General features: G+C 37.5%; 2 protein-coding genes across 2 annotated transcripts in view; both read left to right on the top strand.

Moving 5' to 3' along the window:
- LOC126781944 (coatomer subunit gamma) overlaps positions 1-21,877 on the top strand; it is a 169,146-nt gene that overhangs the window by 96,932 nt on the left and 50,337 nt on the right. The gene's annotated exons all lie outside the window — the stretch shown is intronic.
- LOC126783847 (uncharacterized) lies at positions 4,174-4,896 on the top strand. Its single transcript, XM_050509379.1, has 2 exons — positions 4,174-4,222; positions 4,543-4,896. Exons 1-2 carry the CDS (start codon positions 4,178-4,180, stop codon positions 4,894-4,896), a joined length of 399 nt encoding a protein of 132 aa, XP_050365336.1. The 5' UTR covers positions 4,174-4,177.

Genomic DNA, 21,877 nt, shown 5'->3' on the forward strand with positions numbered 1-21,877 from the left:
ATCATCATTATCCGGCCGACCCAACCGTTCAGCATTTAGTCGAATTCCAACCCGACCCAAACATGTGTATATTCATATGTATTCACATATTCAAAACAAATATGCATTTAAAAAAAAATTCAACCATCATTTTTTTTCGTGAGTATATTTGTTTTTTTTAATCGAAGAACAAAAAAGTTGAAGAACAAATATTTTAGAAAAATATTTTGAAGAAAAAATAGAACTCAAATGTATATAATAAAATATGGTTTTTAGATATTTTCAAAGGAAAAAATAACTATTAGATTTGGAAAAGATTTGATAGTCTTTCTACTTAACAACGATATTGCATAAATTTGAAAAAGATATGATGTGTCTATGTGACTAGACTTGACACATATGATTAAATCATTTAAGGCCTAAATTTTTAAGGTCTACAATCATTTTCCTTAAAGAATCTATGTTAAAAATGAGACTGAGGAAGATCATTTGGTTACTCTGAACACTGTACGACATATCCAAAAGGATCTGAAATGCGTACAGCTTTGATGTTGTTATATTCGAGAGTAATTAAACCACCCTTATTTTTGGAGTAGAAGGGAATAGATGGAATATTTGGTGCAGTCTTGTGTTGTTTTCACGGCCAATTACTTGTTTGGTAACATATTTACATGCATATCGAGTACAGTTGATCTGGTTTTCAAATTAATTAACCAAGCAGCTGCTAAGTGCGCGCAACTTTCCATACCAGAAATTATAAAACGTTCACTGACCACAGTCACCTGTCACCATGTATAACTTGTCATAATTCTATACAAAATGTGTTCCATATATGCATGCTTAATTTTGCTAATCTTTACCTATTAGTATCCAAAGAAAAGAGGGAAAATATCTTTTAGTAATTTATTCCAGGGCTCTCATTTTCTGGTCTTTGTTTGACAATCGAACGTTATAATTTATGTTGTCAAAAAACGTTATAATATTAAATAAGTTCATGTGAAAATATTGAAATTATAGATGCATTATTAATGTAATCAGCTAGCGAGTGCAAGATCCAATCGATAATAGTTCTGATGCAATAACCAATTAAAGAAATGTGAAAACATGCATGGCCAGATTAACCTTGTCTCTGATCACAAGTAGAAACAGATGAATGAGATTATATGTATTGGAGTAACGTAACATTTTTTCTTTTGAAAAAATAACGAAATTATATTAACAAACTAAAAGAATACATGGAGCGATGCAAGCATCGAAAAACAATAAAAGATAGTGAGATGCACAATCTATGGCTCATCATTTAGCCCGCGGACCCGAAAAGCCCGCGGAGCCCGGCAAGCCCGACGGGTTTTTACCCGGCCCGCGAGAAAGTCCGCTTCCGTGGGTAGAGGGCCAGGCTTAAATTAGAGGTGTGAAGCCCGGCCCGGCCCGCCAAAAGCCCACAAGGCCCAGCCCGTAAAAGCCCGCCAAATAATAAAATATTATACATACATATTTTATTAGGTTTAGAATAAAACTATTGCATTATGAAGCAACTATATTAAGGAAACTTGTCGAGATCGATCGACACCAGTCGATATGATCGGTATATATATTTAGTGACCCTGTAAAAATTTCATCTAATTCGGAACTCGTTTAACCGTCGGAATTTCCGGTAAACCGAAAACAACACTAATATGTCATAAGGGAAGACCCATTACCAAAATGCGAATACCAAAAGTCGTTTGCATATCTGAAATAACCTAATTTTTGTCACCGATTGTGTGCGGTCGCACCAAGGAAACTCATTTGGCAAAGTCCCGGTCAATGAGGATTTTAATATGTCAAAACGCCTTTTTCTTTGTAGACCGTAGGTACGGACGGTCAAACATTATCCAAAACGGACGAAATTTTTACGGGTTCCTTAAATATATATACCGATCATATCTACTGGTGTCGATCGACCATATTTCCAACTAGAGTTATTGATCGCCGAAGCGTCTACTAATGTATCATAAGTTCATAACCTTTATATTAGGTTTATATTAAAACTATCGCATTATGAAGCGACTATATGAAAGAAACTTGTCAGGATCGATCAACACTAGCCGATCTGATTGGTATATATATTTAGTGATCCTGTCAAAATTTCATCCAATTCGGACTTCATTTGACCGTTGGAATTTTTGGTAAATCGAAAACACCACTAATATGCCCTAAGGGAGGACTTATTACAAATATGCGAATGCCGAAAGCCGTCTGCATATATGAAATCACCTAATTTTTGTTACCTATCGTGCGCGGTCGAACTGAAGAAATCTATTTCGCAAAACCCCGGTTAATGAGGTTTAAATATGTCAAAACGCCTCTTTTTTAGTTGACCGTTGGTACGAACGGTCAAACCATCTCCAAAACGGACGAAATTTTTAGGGGTTCCCTAAATATATATACTGATCACATCTACTGGTGTCGATCGACCATATTTTGAATTGGAGTTGTCAATCGCCGAAGTGTCTACCAATGTATTATAACATTTATATTAGGTTTATAATAAAACGATCACATTATGAAGTGACTATATAAAGGAAACTTATTGGAATCTATCGACACTAGCCGATGTGATTGGTATATATATTTAGTGACCCTGTAAAAATTTCATCCAATTCGGACTTCGTTTAACTGTCGGAATTTTCGGTAAATCGAAAACACCACTAATATGCCATAAGGGAGGACATATTACAAATATGCGAATGCCGAAAGCCATTTACATATATGAAATCACCTAATTTTTGTTACATATCGTGCGCGATCGAAAATCACATTAAGGAGTAAATATAACCGGATAAACGTGTGACTTGATGCACTAAGGCATCACGGCACTGCATATGTCACAAAAACAATGTAAAAGGAGGAGTAGCCGTAGCTGTAACTGTAACTAAGGAGATTTCCCAGGAATAACAGCTCAAGGGTAATCAAACGATCTATCAAGAACTAGGACCAATTCCAAAGTAAAATGAACAATTGTTTTGAACGCAAGATCCAACTACTAGCACACCCCGGGTCCCAAATACGGATTTAAATCTAACCCGAAATCAAATGCTCCACCATATGAGGCCAAATAACAACCTGCACCAACAGCCCAAGGCCCCCCCCCCCCCCCCCCCCCCCAAAAAGTCCAACCCAAAGGGAAAAACTATGGGCACCCAAACAATCGGGCACCTAGGATTTGCCAGTCAGAACTGAACCATTTTCCGCCGACCAGGCCAACCCAGCAGGCCTCCCTTGATTCTCGTCGCCATTTCACTCCTAACGCTGCCGGAAAGCTTCACCGCAAATGAAACAGCAAATTGGATCCAGAAGCCGGATTTGTGAGCCACCTTCGCACCCGACAAACCGGGCCCTTATCACCTCCACTGATGTAGGTTCGACACCGACCAGGATCCCAAACTTGGATCCAGGTCCTTCACCGCGGCCGACACCCAGTCCAAGCCTTGGACACCGTCAGGGACTCCTCTGGCCACCCACACGATCAACTTGGAGGAACCCAGATTTGCAACGCCTTCACCGCCCAAAATGTCGCTACCCCGCCTTGCTTCGCTGGCTTCCCAGCAACCTTTGATTTCCCAGCCACCGCCACGCAAACCTGCGCATCAGAACGCCAGATCTGCCCTCTAAACCTAGGGAGGAACCGCCCCGACCTTATGTTGTCGCCTTCCTCTAGTTGTGAACCAGAGAGAGACTTCCTTGTAGTTCCCCTCTAAAAGAGAGAAAGTTTGCCGAATTTGTGGTGCCGACCGCCGGCGCCACCTCCAAACCCTAGCAGAGCTCTCACCGAGAGCATTTGGAGTAACGTAACTTGATATTTTACTTTATTTTGATAAAGTAACTTGATATTTTATATATACGAACTAAGAAAGTACGAAAGATTACGTTGCTACTTAATTGATATCCTTGGAAGCTTCCAAATTAACACTGTTATATCCGCCACAATTACACCCAAGTATTACCTTACTACTTTATTCATTAATTATTTACATAAGTCAAGTACATTGTAGTTGAAGAACGCTATTCATCGCCCAATTTGACAAGATCCTCTAGGCTTTTCTTGATTCTATCAATACAAGTGTTCTGCTCCTAATTTGTCTATAAGTACTCTCAAGGCGTTTCATATCATTCAAATCGAAGGAAGTCTTCTTGTATATCTTTTTAGTTTACAGACATGAACTTCCTTTGTACCGTCCTCGTTCTTCTCTCATTTCTTTTGGTAAGCATTTGCATCTTACTTAAGTTCCTTTCTATGAACAATAATAAACGTTAAACTTTATGTATATTTCTGACCTTAGAGAGAATTGATCAGTTTTAGTCGCCAAGTCCTTAATAATTAGTCAAGACTCATACATAATTATATTTCCCGATCAAATCAATAGCTCCCACTGTTTCTTGCCAAGACAAATTATATTTAAGTTTTGATTTTGGTTAGGAAAGACCACGCGCGGTTGACATGTCAAATATATATATGATCTCTAACTTTCTCAGGGATTTCATAACTTTGATCTTGTATTTTCTGTGGTGCATGTGGAGCAGTTTGCAACAATTACAGAATCAAGAATGGGTGCAGGAGGCTACAAGGAATTCGAAAACGCTATTGAAAGACGTCCCCAGCCAGAAAACTTATGGGAACTCATGAAAGAACAATTGGACACTGATAATGTTAATGTTAATCTTTCTGATGATAAAGATGAGAAAACCGATTGCCGGGATGGGAATGCGCTTGAGATGGCTGATGATGAAGTATACAATATTGATACGACTGAAGTAACAAAATCCAGTAATCATGAAAAAAACCCAGAGTCCAGTGATGATGAAGTATACGAAGCCGCGAATGCCTTTTATGAAGACTTTGAGCCGGGGCCATATATTTCTGTTTATAACAACTGAGGAAGACGGTAGAGGATGAAATCTGGGTGCAATATGGATCTGTGTTGCTTCCAATATATATATATATATATATATATATATATATATATATATATGAAGTCAAGTTTTCTTGATATGTACATAAGATCTATGACATTTAAAGGATATGTGCTTATAATTGAATCCCAATATTGAGAAGCTTAATACGTTATACGTACCTTTATATCTTTCATCCCTAAAACGCAATTTTGTGTACACAAAAACCAAGTCCAAAATGCAATTTTGAAATTAATTAGCTGCGTCATTTTCATTTGTTATTTGAATTTATTGATTAACAATATTTTCAACCACTACTTACCTGTGATCGAGTTGATAAAGGATTTAATGTATAACCTCATAATTAATTAAGAATCTAGGTAATTCAAATCGCCGACGCTAATTAAAATTAAAAATGGTCAAAGGGAATTTGTCTAATAAGATTCTCGGCAGATTAGTCTTTAGGTTTAGAATGTTTTGAGGATATCGCCGTTGCTCATATAAAAAAAATAGAAAATCATTTCTCACGAAAGATTTTAAAGGAAATCTATATTCTTTTAGTTGAAACTACAATTGAAGATCACATGTGGTAGAGACTCTCTTTGAAATCTGCATAACAACTCTCCCGGATCGGTAACTCAATCTCGGAGTTTAAATAAATAACGTATACGAACGCTCTTCACATTCTTTAAAAGTAGCAATGGGTCAATGATTTGAATATTAAATCTCGCCAAACATTTTTAAATCAAACATGTATACTTATCCATACATGAATAAAAAGAAAGAGAATTGCATAACAACTTAAAACAAGAGTTTGCAATGAAAAACAGATTCACGCGTGGTATGACCTTCATGCACTTCAACCGTCATAACTTCTTCGATACAATACGTATGGATGAACCGTAAAACGTTTTGGAAAATAGACACCCTTGGCTTTCCAGTGATATGTGGTTCATAATCTAGTTCGTTTTGAGATGATCACAAAACTCTGTCGAAGTTGACTCAGCTGCAGGTTCCGGACAGATCCGTCCTATTTTACTAAAACAGCTATAACTCACTCGGTATAATAGATATAGTCAAAGAAATTTGACACATAGGGCTTACCAATATTACCAAATTCATCGTTTTTCAACAAGTGAGCTGCCCTCTAGGTCCTGTGGAAGTTGACATACGAATATGGGCAGATTCTGACATCGCTTCATTAAAGTATCTTTTGTATTGGGATATAGGATTTAATGTTGTAACGTGCTCTGGTCAAGCATTGACATATGTGTGGGCGCACTCAGCCATCATCTTGGCCTTATGAGTTTAAACCAAATGAGGTGTCGAGTCAAGTATATTACAACAAATACATGCATACACATATCGTACTTATATATGGAGAGTTTAATCTCTTAAGACTTATCACCGCTCAAACGGCGGAAACACGTCTTCTCCTAACTTTGACTGAATCATGGAATACTTGTAGGCATTGGTTTAACGTCCTTACTTCCTTTAACCAACCGATGAATAACATCATCAATAACGGTCATCACTTTAGAGACCTAATATTCTCAAGATCCTTTCATTCTAAGTACAGCTTAATGCAATATCGCACATCCCTAGACAGTTATGGGTAAATTTCTTATGTGTAACAAGGACCCTATCTATAAGCGTTAACAACTTAATTATCGCTCATGCTCATCCATTCATGCAAAATGAACATGGGGTTACGGGGATGTCCAATCCAGGCTATGCAATAAAAAGTCTTCGAAGTGAATTCTCTTGCATTGTCAGGGTGGTGAGCCCTGAGTTTTGAGCAAAGAGTTTCGGAAAGCAGTATTTGGCTCTTATTTCATCAAGAGTCCATCACACTTTATTTTAATATCCCTATCTTAATCAAGTTATCGCACTCTGTGGTCTGGAGATACTTGAATTAGGTTAAAACCAATCAATTCAGGATCTTTATCTACATCTTAACTTAGTCTCAACAGAGATGATATGTGACCACAAGCTGCAAATTCAGTTGTTTTGGAAACCACCTAACTGACAAGGTATTATGAGAACAAACTGTCTCATATTTGATTCCAGGGCGTTTTGTCATAGAGTTTGCGCCATTAGTGAGTCTAAACTCTTCTATTTCTCACTACGCCTAACAAAGGTATAACTGATAGGATTTACATGTGCGGTGTTGTCATTACCTGACCAATGACCTATCTCTTTATTAAAACTGGATCCTACGGCTTTCTAGGAGGTTGTGGCGGCGACATGGGTCGATCATCAACATTAATTCCTGCCGGATAACACTTTCCATGTAGGCCAATCTACAATGTTGGAATTTTGCTTCAACATAATATGTCTGGTTCGACATCAAACTCATTTAATATTGTCATTCTTCGAGATCTCTCATTTGGATTGGTATTGACATTAAGGTGTCCCCCAATGATAACCATCATCCAAGAAAATAGACGAGTGAGTATCATTGATCATAGATCAAGTTGTGCCATAACTCGCATTCAGCAAGTAATCGAACCAAGTGGTCTCTCCACACTTACATGAGAGCTACGGCTTAGTAATACCATCTACCACATTTGTGGAGTCACCACGTCACCAACAAAGAGTGACTACATGTCCATTTGTCGGACATCAATCCTTACAGGCATAGTTGCAGCATGTATCTCTAATCTCGTCACTTCCATTTGTAGGACTATTAGGAACATGATGAGGCACAATGGGGCAAATTACGACAAAATCAAGTCGTTGAACTTGAACAAACTTATTATTTTCTCCCCTAACAACGGGGAGACTAGCTCATCAAAAGTGACTAAACGAAATCGCATGTTAAATTCTTATATAAGTAGACATAGGTGGAAGTTTATGTCTTATTCAAAGACAAAATTCAACATCAAATAACCCAATATTATGCACTTGTAGAGGCACAATTTGGCATATAAAATATGTGGACGATAAACCATTAACATAATTCGTTAACAAACATGCATATTGTTAGACTTGAAACACTAACGTGCGAATTTTTACAACTGTGACAAAAATGATGGTGGTATCGATAGATACCGTAAAACAAGACACGCTACAAGCCGTAGTTTATGGTTCGAATTGTGGATTCGTTGGAAGCTTATGCACATCAGCAACCAATACCGAACCTCTGTTTTACACTTCCTTGAATGGTTCACTGACTTTCCGAACCCCGAATGCTACGAAATGTTAGGAGCACATTTACATGGGTGTTAGGAATCCAATGCCAACGGCCTCACTGCCAGAACCGGTCGGAAAGATACCGAGCTGGCCGGAATACTCACCGGAGGTCAGTGACCACTTGTGTCGAGCGGTTAACCATGTTTCATATCTCCAAAAGGTCTCAAATTTTGTGATTAGGTAACCTTGAATGTTCTAAATCAGTGGCCATAAATAGAACCTCAATAGGTCACCTAAAAGTAGGTGAACCGGTCCTCACAATGACAAGTCCGCAATCTGTAAATCCTAAAATTTTCGGCTTCCATCTTATGTCACATTCTCTTTAGCGTTTGAGGGTGTATGTCACTCCTAAAGTTTGCTAAAGAATAGGCTTGGAGATTGAGCATAGTCAATGAAGGATCATAGAGGGGGCTTATGCACTTGTTAATTTATAGATTAAATGTCCATTACTTTAGAAGAATTTTATTGATCTGTTTAACTTCTAAGATCAAAAGAATAGCTTAAACGAGTCATCGATTCATTATTCTGAATCATAGTATCGTGAAAAAATGCAATTCAAACTATTTCGACTCATGAGATACGCTACATCATTAGAAGCGATACATAAGAACTCTTTCACAATGAGTTTGTATGTGATAAATAATGTTGGCACAATGATTGTCTTCAAGTAGCTTATCGTCTCATTAATTTTTATATATGGTATCGTTGTGAATTAATCAATGTAGACAACTACTATGACAAAAACCATTTCATAGGTTCAATTGCTCTCTTGATGCATAAAAGCATGTGACTTGAATCATAACGCTATAGGGCATTTAAACTTGAGCATTTAAGCCGCTTGTGATTCTACGTGATGATCTAGTCATCGTAATCATAATTGATTAAAATATTAAATCTATTAATAGCTGTAAGTTCTTCTAGCTATGCACTCAATGTCTCTTGAACATATTTATAAATACAAATATAGAGACAAGTAGTCTTATGTTTAAACATATAAATATCACAAATTAAAACTCGACAAATACACTGATATAGTCTCAAATGGCCGCATAACGTTACTTAAGGATTTTAGACCCTCAAACGTCATTCACGAGTGATTTTAGCATGCAAATATCATGCATATATACCATAGATCCAAATACAAGGATCGGTGTTGCCTAGGCATACCTAAAAAGGGTTGCTTGCATCAACAAAATAGAGCCAAAAAGGTTCGCTCTTGTATATTTTGACCATAATATTTCTGTCTTTCAATGAAACGATGTTGCACCAAAAGAAATTAATCTAGACTAGATGCATAAACACATCCAACATGAAAATGCCAAATTTCATACGCATGTTGCGGTCAACAAGAGGGGAGATTCATTATGTATCAATATACGATACTACTTCCAAGTACTGAATTGTAGGTCAAGCCCCAAATTATGGAAACTCAATTCAATAAAATTTCACTCACAAACCGATGGTATTAGCGACAATTTCCGTCGCAAACCAATGTTTGTCCCATTTTTTCAAACTTGTAGCTACACACAACGGTTACGGATGGTAATAGCGGCACTCCCAGCCACTCCTAAAACTCGGTACCAGGGGATTCATATCCCTGTATACCACCCGAGAAGCGAAAAAATTGGGTTGAAAAGGAAAGGGAGGTTGAAAGTCCCCGATGAAAGACAAAATGAAATTGCATGAAAGCAGCAACGTTAATTTAAAACATACTTGGTTGTTTGCCAAATAAACAGCGTATAAGTGTTGCTTTTATTTAATTCCACCATCATGCTTGAACCACAAATATAAATCGTGAAGTAACTCTCGCAATTCGATTTTGTATCGGCATGTGATAAATTTCACCAAAATGAAAACATATGATTAGTTTAAATTCATCACATAAATAAAAATAGTAAAATTAAAATAAAATTACTGCAACTGTGGTGGTAAAAACACTTTTTACCCTGACGCAAATAACCATGTCCCTTTTTACCAATTCACTGATTTACCAAGAGAGGTAAAAACCTCTTTGACCGAGCCGGGTCGGGTTGATTATTACAACCGGTTCAGACCAAAATCCAGGTCGAGGACTGCAAATCAGTGTTTGGGTCGAGCTGCAAAACCGGAGCTCTATGTTGGGATGCCAAGCGACAGTGGCGCTGGACTCGAATTCATCGTCAAGCTACCATTAGCGACTGGAGATATGGGTTCCCGAGGCTAGGCGCCACTTGGGTTTGGGGTCGTCAACGACCGGTCTGGGAACTAGGGTCATCAGCGCTGAGACACGAGGGTCGATGACGGGGTTCTGGGCACGGGGCTACGCCGGTATGCAGTGGAGGGACTCCGTAACTGGGAAACAACGATGGTTGTCGAAAGGTCAATCTCAAGTTCTCAACAGATCGGAGAAGAAGGCGGGGTGCCTAGAGCGAATTTCTGGATGCCATTGCCAAAACTGATTTCAGTTTTTTTTTTCAATCCGGCAAAATTTCTTATTTTTTTCATCTTTTGTCGAATTTTTCATGGTAGAAGGAATTTTTCCGTCTTCTTCTGCTGAATTATTTTCATTGCATAAGGATTTTTTTTCAGAATTTAGGGTTCTAGACCTAGGAACTCAGGGTTAGAACTACGTGTTGATAACGTGTTACAGAAGAATGTAATATGCATCAAAATCTGAGAGAAACATCTATTTTTATTCATTGATAAGGAGCACATATATATAGGCATTACATTTAGTATCTCGTACATTTAAGGATTATATATCATTCCTTATCTAGACTAACCTATACTAATTAGGACAAGATACACTTGAAGATTACATAGAGTAATTCTCCTACAACATAGGGAAATTTATCCAACAAGTCATTCATGTTAATATTTCTCTTGGTAATAATTTTGCGATTCTCATCCTTAAATACAACAAGAGGTTATTATTGTTGCAGATAAGCAAGAAATAGTTGGAGAGCACAATGACACTTTAATTGACACTAATAATAGAATTGTACTTTAGTGTTCACCGAACCAAGTTTTGTAAGGGTGATTTGGAAAATGAAATACCCTCGAACATCAGGAAATTCTGCTATACGCAGCTGTATGTTATACAGCTGCCCCGTGCAAAACACGTGAGTGGGTTCCAAGAGATACCAGCCACAAGAATACTTGATTGTCAAACAAGTGATCGAGAATTGAAGACCGGCTCAACCCTTACCCCTCTCAATCTCTCATTACAAATGTGCGGCTTTGATTATTTATCCGTGTGAATATGAATGATAGGGCCAAAGAGCAGAGAAGAAGAAGAGAGAGTCGGAGACAAAGAAAAATAGCATGGAGGGGAAATCGGAGAATGGCGCAGCGGGATTTGTGTTTGGAGTTTGGGTAAAGAGAGATGAGATTGGGTTTAGGGTCTGGTTTTGTGTTTGGATTTGAAAAACCAGTCCGATAGGCTCAGGGACGGAGCCGGCGGCGGAGGAGTGGGTTCATACACCATCATTATGAGATCTAATCATCTAAATATGAATCGTATAAATCTATGTATCGACAAAAATATGAATTGGCGCAATAAAAGTTTGTGTTTTTACGTTTTAGTTTCGGAAAAATTGAGGCCAATGGAAGCCCCAACATAAACCCAGTTACTAATGTTCGATCCACAGGTTGAAGACGAGCTAGCAGAAACATTTGTTTATAATTTTTTACCCGAGCATGATAGATGAATTGGATGTGGTTGAAGTGGTGTTCACATACAACCCAGGTTCGAACTCGCCCAAACCCCATTGCTACTTTTTTCTAATTTAAACATGCTTTTGTTAACCTAGGCAGTAGGGTGAGTAAGTAGTTAGGAAAAAAATTTATTTCTCCAAATATATATATATACGCACTTTGTTTTTTACATAGATAAGCATTTTTTTGTTGGCTTGATGAGGTGGTTAGGAAAAACGTTGAAAATAATAATAATTAAGATAATAATGGTCGATATTATTTATCAAATATTTATAGTTGATGTAGTTTTTTTGTTAACCTTAATTACAGTTGGTTTGAAAAAAATTTGTTGAAATTTTTTGCATGTGCTTACCCATATACTGAACATATCGGCCGTTGTCGATTAAACATTCGTCAAACTAAATTCATGATCACTAAAATGGCAATCATGTTGAAATGTAATTGAGGAGTTAAGTCATTTGACTTATCCTTTAAAATACCCAAAAAAAAGATTACTTAGCGGAATAGCTATGTACATATAAAACAGACAACACAAATCTGTCATCTAATATATCAGTCCTATAAGTATAAATTAGATGACGCAAATCTGTCGTCTTAGTATATATCACCTGACACATCGATCACATTAGACAAATACAGTCTAATGCATATGTCCTATGAGTATACATTAGATGACCAAAATATGTCATCTTAGTATAAATCTGACGACACATATATGTCGTCTTAGTAAAGCAATAAACTATATTACATATGCATAATTATATGTAACGTTCACATCGTGTGGTGTCTATTGAGTACGAGGCGTTTCCTCTATAGTCGCTTCATAATGCTACAAGTGTAAGTGAAATATAGTATAACGGTTATACTATATTACCGGTCACTTAGGTAATGGACAACCTAAGTAATGAATATGGTCGATTGGCACTGTCCGATGTGATCTGTATATTTATTAGGGTACCCGGTAACAATTTCGTCAATTTTGGATATCGTTTGACCATAAAAAATTTCAGTCAACAGAAAAAAGCACGTTTTTACCAAACGCAAACCCTTTGATCGGAACCGTCCGAAATTTCTTTTTTGGATTCGACCACACACCCACATTCGATAATATTACGTGGTTGTGACAATGTAAGCCCTATTCGGTCATAAGCCCTTGGTGATAGGTCTACCCATAGGGTATATTAATAGTGTTTTAAGTTGACCGGACAAACCGATAGTCAAAAAAGCCCAAAATTTGATAAATTTTTTAACATATGCATAATTATATATAACGATCACATCGTGTGGTATCGATTGAGTACGAGGTGTTTTCTCAATATAGTTGCTTCATAATACTACAAGTGTAAGAGAAATGTAGTATAAAAGATATACTATATTAGTGGTCATTTCGGTGATCGACATCCTAAGTAATGAATATGGTCAATCGACACCGGGCGATGTGATATGTATATTTATTAGGGAACCAAGTTAAAATTTCATCAATTTTAGACATCGTTTGACTATAAAATTTTCGAGTCAACAAAAAAAACGCGGTTTTACTAAACGCAAACCCTTTAACCGGAGCCGTCTGAAATTCCTTTTTGGGATCGGCCGCACACCCACGTCCGGTAATATTACGTGGTTGTGACCATGTAAACCCCATTCAGTCATCGGCCCCCGGTGATAGGTCTATCCATAGAGCATATTAATAGCGTTTTAAGTTGACCGGACAAACCGACGGTCAAACAAACCCGAAATTTGATAATTTTTTTTACCATATGCATAATTATATATAACAATCACATCGTGTGGTGTCAATTGAGCACGGAACGTTTCCTCCATACAGTCGCTTTTATAATGCTACAAGTGTAAGTGAGATGTAGTATAAATGTTATACTATATTAGTGACTACTTCGATAATCGACATCCTAAGTAATGAATATGGTTGATCGGCACCGGCCGATGTGATCTGTATATTTATTAGGGTACCCCGATTTGAATTTCATGATGGAACATAAATGAAATTGGAATAGAGAAACTTTTGACACAAAACTAAAATTTATTCATTATTACATAGTGTTATAGTAAATATTAAAGTGATCTCACTATGTAATAAGTACTTTAAATGAACATTGGCCACATAATCAACAGTAACGAATCCTGACTCTTGCTCAGCAGTCTCGACAATCTCATTAGTGGCTGAAGTGGCAACACATAAAATCAAATTAGCTTACAATACAACTTACACATAGACAATTTATCATTCATATATCAATATACTTATTCATCTAGAGTAATTCCACCAATACAGTTTCTTAGGAAACAATATTTACACAATCGATATATTGAAACTAAAGTTGAGAGCTTCCACCCAGCATCAAGGATCATGACTTTTCTTACATGCCTTTCCAATATCTAAGGTATATAAGATATGTTTAGTAAATAATAAACTTAGCATTCTCGAAATAATTCAAATTAGGTCGAGTGAGTTAAAAAAATATTTGCTACCAACTCATTTTAAATCATAGTGCTTTAACCAAATAGACTCAAAACGATGGAAGTCACCCTCTCCACAATTTTGATCATAAATACAGAAAATAAGATATCTCCTACCCATAAGCACTCAAAATTATCTTGTTGCATGATGCAAACATCAGCAGTGGACTGCCTTTGTATATGCAACTATTCATTTATATACGGCCTGACATTCAGGGTGTACATGTTATGAAAACACAAAATATGCAATGAAGAAGCGTTCTGGAATGCCTCATTCTGCAATGAAATATAACAATTTTACTCCAACATCTCCATACGTATATATTAAAACAAACAGACATGATTGCAGATAAAAGCCAAACCATACCAAATTTAGAACACACAACTAACAACTTGATGAGACTAAACCAATCAGAATTGAAGACCCACTTAACAACCCAACACCCAATTTGAAATGAAATTCAAACCCTAGCTAAATAAAATCACAAATCAATCATGACGAAAATAGAAATCGATTAAACCCAGAAGATAGAAGCGATATGGCTTACCTGCTGCTTGAGAATCGATTTTCCAGAATCAGATGAAGCAAAATTTTACTGAAACCCATAAAATCGATGGAGGATAGCCTTGAAGCTCTTCGTCGGCCAAGCAATCTCAAACTCTGATATGAAATTAATGTCGATCAGCAGCCCCTCTCCATTCACAATCGCGTTAATGTGCTTAATGCCCCCTAGAGTTGGGTTAGAAATACTGAAATTGAAAGCGATGAAACTCCAACTCACCAAATGCAAAATCAAAACACAAAAAAAGAGGGAGAGTGAGAAGACTTCCCGCACGTGTAGAGAAACCGGATATATTCGATAACCATTCGGTGAGAGTTCTCAATTTTCTTTCACGTGTTTGGCGCGTCGGGTACTGTAGCTGATGTATCCTATACAGCGATGTATAACAGACGATCCCGACCATCATAGCTATTTATACTTATATTGAGAGGATAAGTCATTCAAGATCGTGGTTTGAAGGTGAAACTCTAGAACGTGAGAATCATCTCAAAATCTCTCCTGAAGTCTCCCAAAAAAAAAAAGGATTCACGAGAAAATAATTGTGCACGTAATGGCACTCTTCTTCCCATTCTTATATCAGACCGACTCCTTCCACAGCTCAAGTCATTTCTTGAGTTGTTTTGCCAACTGCCAAGTGATAGACACCTATCAAATACCTGATCATACTTAGACTAAGAGCTCTCTTCACGTTGGTGTTGTAAAGCAAGTGGGGACAATGATCAACTATCACCCTATGAACCCCAAAGTGTCTAGGGCAGTAGTCAGGCTGATATGAAAAAAATACCCGGTTGTGAATTGGATGGACTAGTGGACCCTGGTAAAGTCTCATCTGCAGATCCCCCCTAATCGACTCAAGGAGGAAGTCAGTATGAAGTTTTTTTCATAAGGGCTCCAAATAACATATTAAATATATATTATTTAAAATACTTGATTAATATGAAGAAAAGAAACTAGTTAATGTTAAAGGTAAAAGTGTACGTTAGTGTTCTCGTTAGTCAAAGAATAGCGGGAGGCGTAACAGGCCAGAGTTGTTACCCCACGATGACATTACTACCAAATTTAGGGCTCGTCAACGGGCCGGGTCGAGTCCGATCCGACCCGATCCATGTGTGGAAGGCCCAGGCCATAGTACATTTAAATAAGTGACGAGTCGGGCCGGACGGATATGTTTACAAATATAAAAATCCAAGTCCGCCCACCTAAAGCGGTCTTGCAGGTTTTTGTTGGCCGGGTCTTACGGGCTTGTATTAGAAAACAAATACTATAATTTAAGAGTTTGAAATAATAAAATAATTATTAGAAAACATTCTAACAAAAAAGTCACAAATAAATTCTAGTTTCAAAATATTGTTGATCGACACTAATAAATGTGATCGATATATATATTTAGGGTCGTTGTAAAAATTTCATCCGTTTTGAACATGGTTTGATCGTCTGTACCTACGGTCAAGAAACAAATAGGCGTTTTCCCATAATAAAACGCCCATTGACCGGGGCTTTGCCAAATGAGTTTCCTCGTTGCGACTACTCATGATCGGTGACAAAAATTAGGTGATTTCAAATATGTAAACATCTTTCCGCATTCACATTTTGTCACTAAATATATATATACCGATCACATCGGATGGTGTCGATCGATTCCGAGAAATTTCCTTCATATAGTCGCTTTAAAATGTGATAGTTTTATTATAAACCTAATATAAAAGTTATGATACATTAGTTGACACTTCGGCGATTGACAACTCCAGTTTGAAATATGGTCGATCGACACCAGTAGATGTAATCGGTATATATATTTAGGGAACCCGTAAAAATTTCGTCAGTTTTAGACATGGTTTGACTATTTGTACCAACGGTCAACTAAAAAAGAGATTTTGACACATTGAAACCTCATTGACCGGGGCTTTGTCAAATGAATTTCTTTAGTGAGACTGCGCACGATATGTAACAAAAATTAGGTGATTTCAGATAGCAAACGGCTTTCGGCATTCGCATATTTGTAATAGGTCATCCCTTAGGACATATTAGTAGTGTTTTCTATTTACCGAATATTCCAACGGTCAAACGAGGTCTGAATTGGATGAAATTTTTAGGGTCACTAAATATATATACCGATCACATTGGCTGGTGTCGATGGATCCTAAGAAGTTTTCTTCATATAGTCGCTTCATAATGCAATAGTTTTATTTTAAACCTAATATAAAGGTTATGATATATTAGTGGACACTTAGGCGATCGCCAACTTCAATTCGAAATATGGTCGATCGACACCAGCAGATGTGATCGGTATATATATGTAGATACACCGTAAAAATTTCTTCTGTTTTAGACATGGTTTGCCCGTTCGTACCTACGGTCAACAAAAAAATCGTTTTGGGTCCAATCTTGCCCCATGCACGATAGGTAACAAAAATTATGTGATTTTCAGATATACAAACGGCTTTCGGCGTTCGCGTCTTTGTAATGGGTCCTATCTTGAGACATATTAGTGGTGTTTTCGTTTTACCGGAAATTCAGACGGTTAAACGAGATTCGAATTGGATGAAATTTTTACAGTCACTATTTATATATACCGATCACATCGTCTGGTGTCGATAGATCCGAGAAGTTTCCTTCATATAGTCGCTTCATAATGTAATGGTTTTATTATAAATCTAATATAAATGTTATAATACATTAGTGGACACTTCGGCGATCGATTACTCCAGTTTAAAATATGGTCGATCGACACTAGTAGATATGATCAGTGTATATATTTAGGGAACCCATAAAAATTTCATCCGTTTTGGACATTGTTTGACCGCCCGTACCTAAGGTCAACAAAAAAAGAGGCGTTTTGACATATTAAAATCCTCATTGATCGGGGCTTTGCCAAATGAGTTTCCTTGGTGCGACCACACACAATCGGTGAGAAAAATTAGGTTATTTCAGATATGCAAACGACTTTTGGTATTTGCATTTTGGTAATGGGTCTTCCCTTATGACATATTAGTGTTATTTTCGGTTTATCGGAAATTCCGACGATCAAACGAGGTCCGAATTGGATGAAATTTTTACATGGTCACTAAATATATATACCGATCTTATCGGCTGGTGTTGATCGATCCCGAGAAGTTTCCTTCATATAGTTGCTTCATAATGAGAGAGTTTTATTCTAAACCTAATAAAATATGTATGTATAATATTTTATTATTTAGTGGGCTTTTACGGGCCGGGTCCACGGGCCAGAGTAGGTTTCACACCTCTAATCTAAGCCCGGCACTCTACCCACAAAAACAGGCTTTCTCGCGGACTGGGCCAGGTAAAAGCTCATCGGGCTTACGGGCCTTTCCAGGCTTTTCGGATGCTAAATGATGAGGCCTAACCAAATCGCTATATCCCCCTCCCCAATTGCTTCGAATTAGTTTTCGATCTATTTCACCTTTTTTATATTCCTATAAGATTACTATATCAGCCGCACTCTCAAGCAACAAATTTTTGGTCACCCTTCTTTTGTTCTTACATCCCAACCCTCTAATATTCCAACTGATAATCTTCATTTAAAATTCTAGAGTCTCCCAATTCAAGGTTTTCATTTGGCATAACCTTCTCATTATTATCAACTTAACTGTTCTCACCCCTGTAGTTTTTCCTTGCATACACTCTCAACTTCAAAGGCGCTAGAAACTTCCCGAGCTTGCCTATAGTTTGCAATCCTAAACAAATCTTTTGGACATGAAGTGAATTCCCAATAATCGACCATGTCCCCGCAAGGGTTTTAGGTTAATAGAAACAGAAAACCAGGAGAGAGCCAAGGGTGATAGAGATAACTAGTTTTTTGCTTCTTCTTTTTTGGTTATGTAATTATCATTACCTTCTCTGACTGCAGCCTTCGGTGAGGGCGATAGCTGCGGCTCAACTGCTGCACTACTCCGTTTTGCTCCTACGAAATCTGTCTCAGGAAAAAGAAAATTTTCCATACGCTTCCACTGGTTTCTTTGCTTACAATGGGTTTTGAAATTTTGATTTTTGTTTATGGTAACAGAATAACACTTACTCACATCAACACTAGCACGCCCAAGTTTCAACGGGCATTTTTTTGGATAATTATAAATCAAACCACGGTGAAGTGCACCAACAACCCCCGATATCTTTTCATCCACAGCTGGCTCTTAAAAGCATTAGGTAAATGATCTACTACCTCACCTGTCTCAAATCTAGAGTAAGGTTTATAGTCGACCTGCAAAAACAATCAATACCTACTAACCATCGAAACTGTGACAAAAACTACTATCAAAATCGCCAGCATGTGTAATGGAAACTATACAAATGTGTCAAGCTCAACTTACATCGTCATCCTGAAGTGACTTCAACTTCTATACATAGTTCTTTACGCGGTTTTTGTCGCTGAGGGCTTTACTGATCGATGGCACCACCCTAAGGACAGAGGGAAAGTAATAGGCCTAGCCACTTCAAGGGGCCCAAACAATTCTTCTCTAATGGGGCTGAGATTCTCAATTGTCCAAATCTGCAACAAAACATACAACCCCCTATTTGATTATGTCTTCCACCTTTACGATATAACATTAAGCACTAGTGAATATTTTTTTGGAAATCAGCACCTGTGAATATTAGCAAGCACAGGAACTCCCCAAGCAATGTCATTTATCTTCTTAATGTCTCTTAAACAATCCAAATATATAGTGAACACCATTTTGTGCTCAGTAGTGGGCAAAAGCATTGTCTATATCATATAGAGGACATAAGCTCTAACGTGTGCATCAAAGTCTACATTTTTTTAACGATCATAAATCTCTTTTTTAACCAGTCAAGATTCACCGACTGGTTGTGGACGTGCGCTTCATCCACATAAATGTTCCCCATTAGTTTTATTTGGTACTTATTAACCTCAAACTCGTCAACCGTTTTTGTATTGCCTTGAAAGATGACTTTGGTGTCAGTAGATCTCCCTCTACCTTAAGCCCATAGTCGAGGTGGAAAATGGGCTCAAAAGCCCGAGCCTGGTCCAGACCCAGCACATTAAAAATCGGCCCGGCACAGTTCGAATCCGTTAGCAGCTCGATCCGGTCCGAGTCCGTTATTGTAAAGGGCCGAGCCGGACCGAGATATTTTGGCCCATGGGCTCGGCACGGCCCGAGCCGAGATATTTTGGCCCATGGGCTCGGCAAGACCCGAGCACGATAAATTCATGGGCCAACCTGTTAAACACATAATTTTATATTATGTATATCAATATTTAAACAATTATAATTATTAAACTTGAATATTATACTTTTTAAATTAAAATATATTCATTATTTTAACTATAATATTTCACAAATATTATCAAAATAGTAAATAAAACGTCATTATTTTGAGATACGTAACGTTTTAAAAATAAGATTTATAAATGTGTTGTAGTATTTTATTTATTTTACTACTCTAAATAGTTATATAAAATAAATATTAAAAGTAGATAATATTTTTTATTTTAATTGTGTCATATAATGCTAATGGGCCAGGCTGGCCCGCTTCTTGGCCCGGCACGGGCCCGAGTTCGCCCGACATGGGCTTGGGCCGTGGCCCGGGCCGAGCTTAATATTCAAGCAAATGGCCCGGCCCGAGCCTGGCACGATAAATAAATAGGCCGGTCCGAGCAGGTCACGAGTACAGTTTTGACCCGTTTAAAATGGACCAGATTGGCCCGACCCGGCCCGTTTGCCAACTCTAGCCCATAGACTCGCAAAATATCATCTAATCCAATCATCACTGATAGGAGCACAAAGTGTGACGTTCTTAATGTTTATATGCCCTATTCTTATGCTTTGTTACTTCTTATTTAGTTGTTTTAGGTTCATATTTGTCATATGTATGTTCTAAGTAGAGCTATTTCGAATTTAGATGATTTGATGATGAAATTGTGCTAACTGTTAGAAATCCTTATTGAGCTAGGATTCCTTACTCGACTAGGACTCTACTTTCCTATTTTCATTCTTTCCTATTCCTTAATCGTCGAATTCTTTTCAGGAAAGACAAATCATATTTGGACAAGGAGTAGAGATGTCGTGATGCATTCTTAGTGAGACAAGGAAATCATATCCGAGTTGAAGAAGGAGAAGAAGAGGCCGGCCTAGCTATTCCTAGTTGGACAAGGAGAGATGCCGTGCAGCCCTTAAGTGATCTCCTTATTGGACTTAGTTTCCTACATCAAGTTGGATATGGAGTACATGAATCAAAATTCATATCAAAGAGGATTTCAGTTTCCCAATTGGTTTCTATCTCCTTATGGGACGGCAAGAGGGCTTCCTAGACTCCTATATATAGAGGCTCGGCCTCCCCATTCAAATCATCATCAACCTTACACAAACACAAGCCTAGCTCTGCCGAATTCAATCCCTCACCCTTCCAAGAAATCCTAAAACTGATTCCATCATTCCCCACCAATCAATAGCCTTCAAACACGCTTGTGAAGAAGGTTTCATCCATAGAAGTCACGGCTATATACTTGTGGATTGCTTGATTTATAAAGTGTAACCATGATTCACTCTTTATTTGAATTCGGTTTTTGGTTTTATTCTTGTTCTTGGATGAGCTTGCGATTTGTGTAGAGTAATCTTGTTTCAATTTTGTCTATGAAATAGCTACTTGATTCAATTTATATAAAGGATTCGAAATTATGTTTTAGTTTTATGAAGTTTCTGTTTTGGTTTCTGCCGAGTTTCATGTATGATTAATTTCGATTTCTAAGTGTTATGACTATGCTTGTAGCATGATATTTAGGTTGTTGGATTAAAGACTTATGCTAAGAACATGTTTATTTTTTCTATGTGATTTTCGAATTGCATGTTTGTTGGTTAAGTAGGTGACATACTTGATGAATTCAATGTGCATGGCTTTGGAATTACATGATAAAGATGAACATGTTAGATTTTGATTATGGCTGCTTGGGAGTAATCGAATGTGTTAAGTGTCTATGTGTTTAGGTTACTGCTTAGAACCCTAATTGCATGATCCATCCTTGGTTGTTCATTATATAGTCTCGGCATGATTCAAAAGGA

The sequence above is a fragment of the Argentina anserina genome, chromosome 2, assembly GCF_933775445.1.
Source record: "Argentina anserina chromosome 2, drPotAnse1.1, whole genome shotgun sequence".
NCBI lineage: Eukaryota > Viridiplantae > Streptophyta > Magnoliopsida > Rosales > Rosaceae > Argentina > Argentina anserina.

Coding starts and splice junctions, on each gene's coding strand:
- LOC126783847 (XM_050509379.1), top strand. CDS start 4,178: ATGAACTTCCTTTGTACCGTCCTCGTTCTTCTCTCATTTCTTTTG. Junction 4,223..4,542: donor TTCTTCTCTCATTTCTTTTG/GTAAGCATTTGC, acceptor CATGTGGAGCAG/TTTGCAACAATTACAGAATC.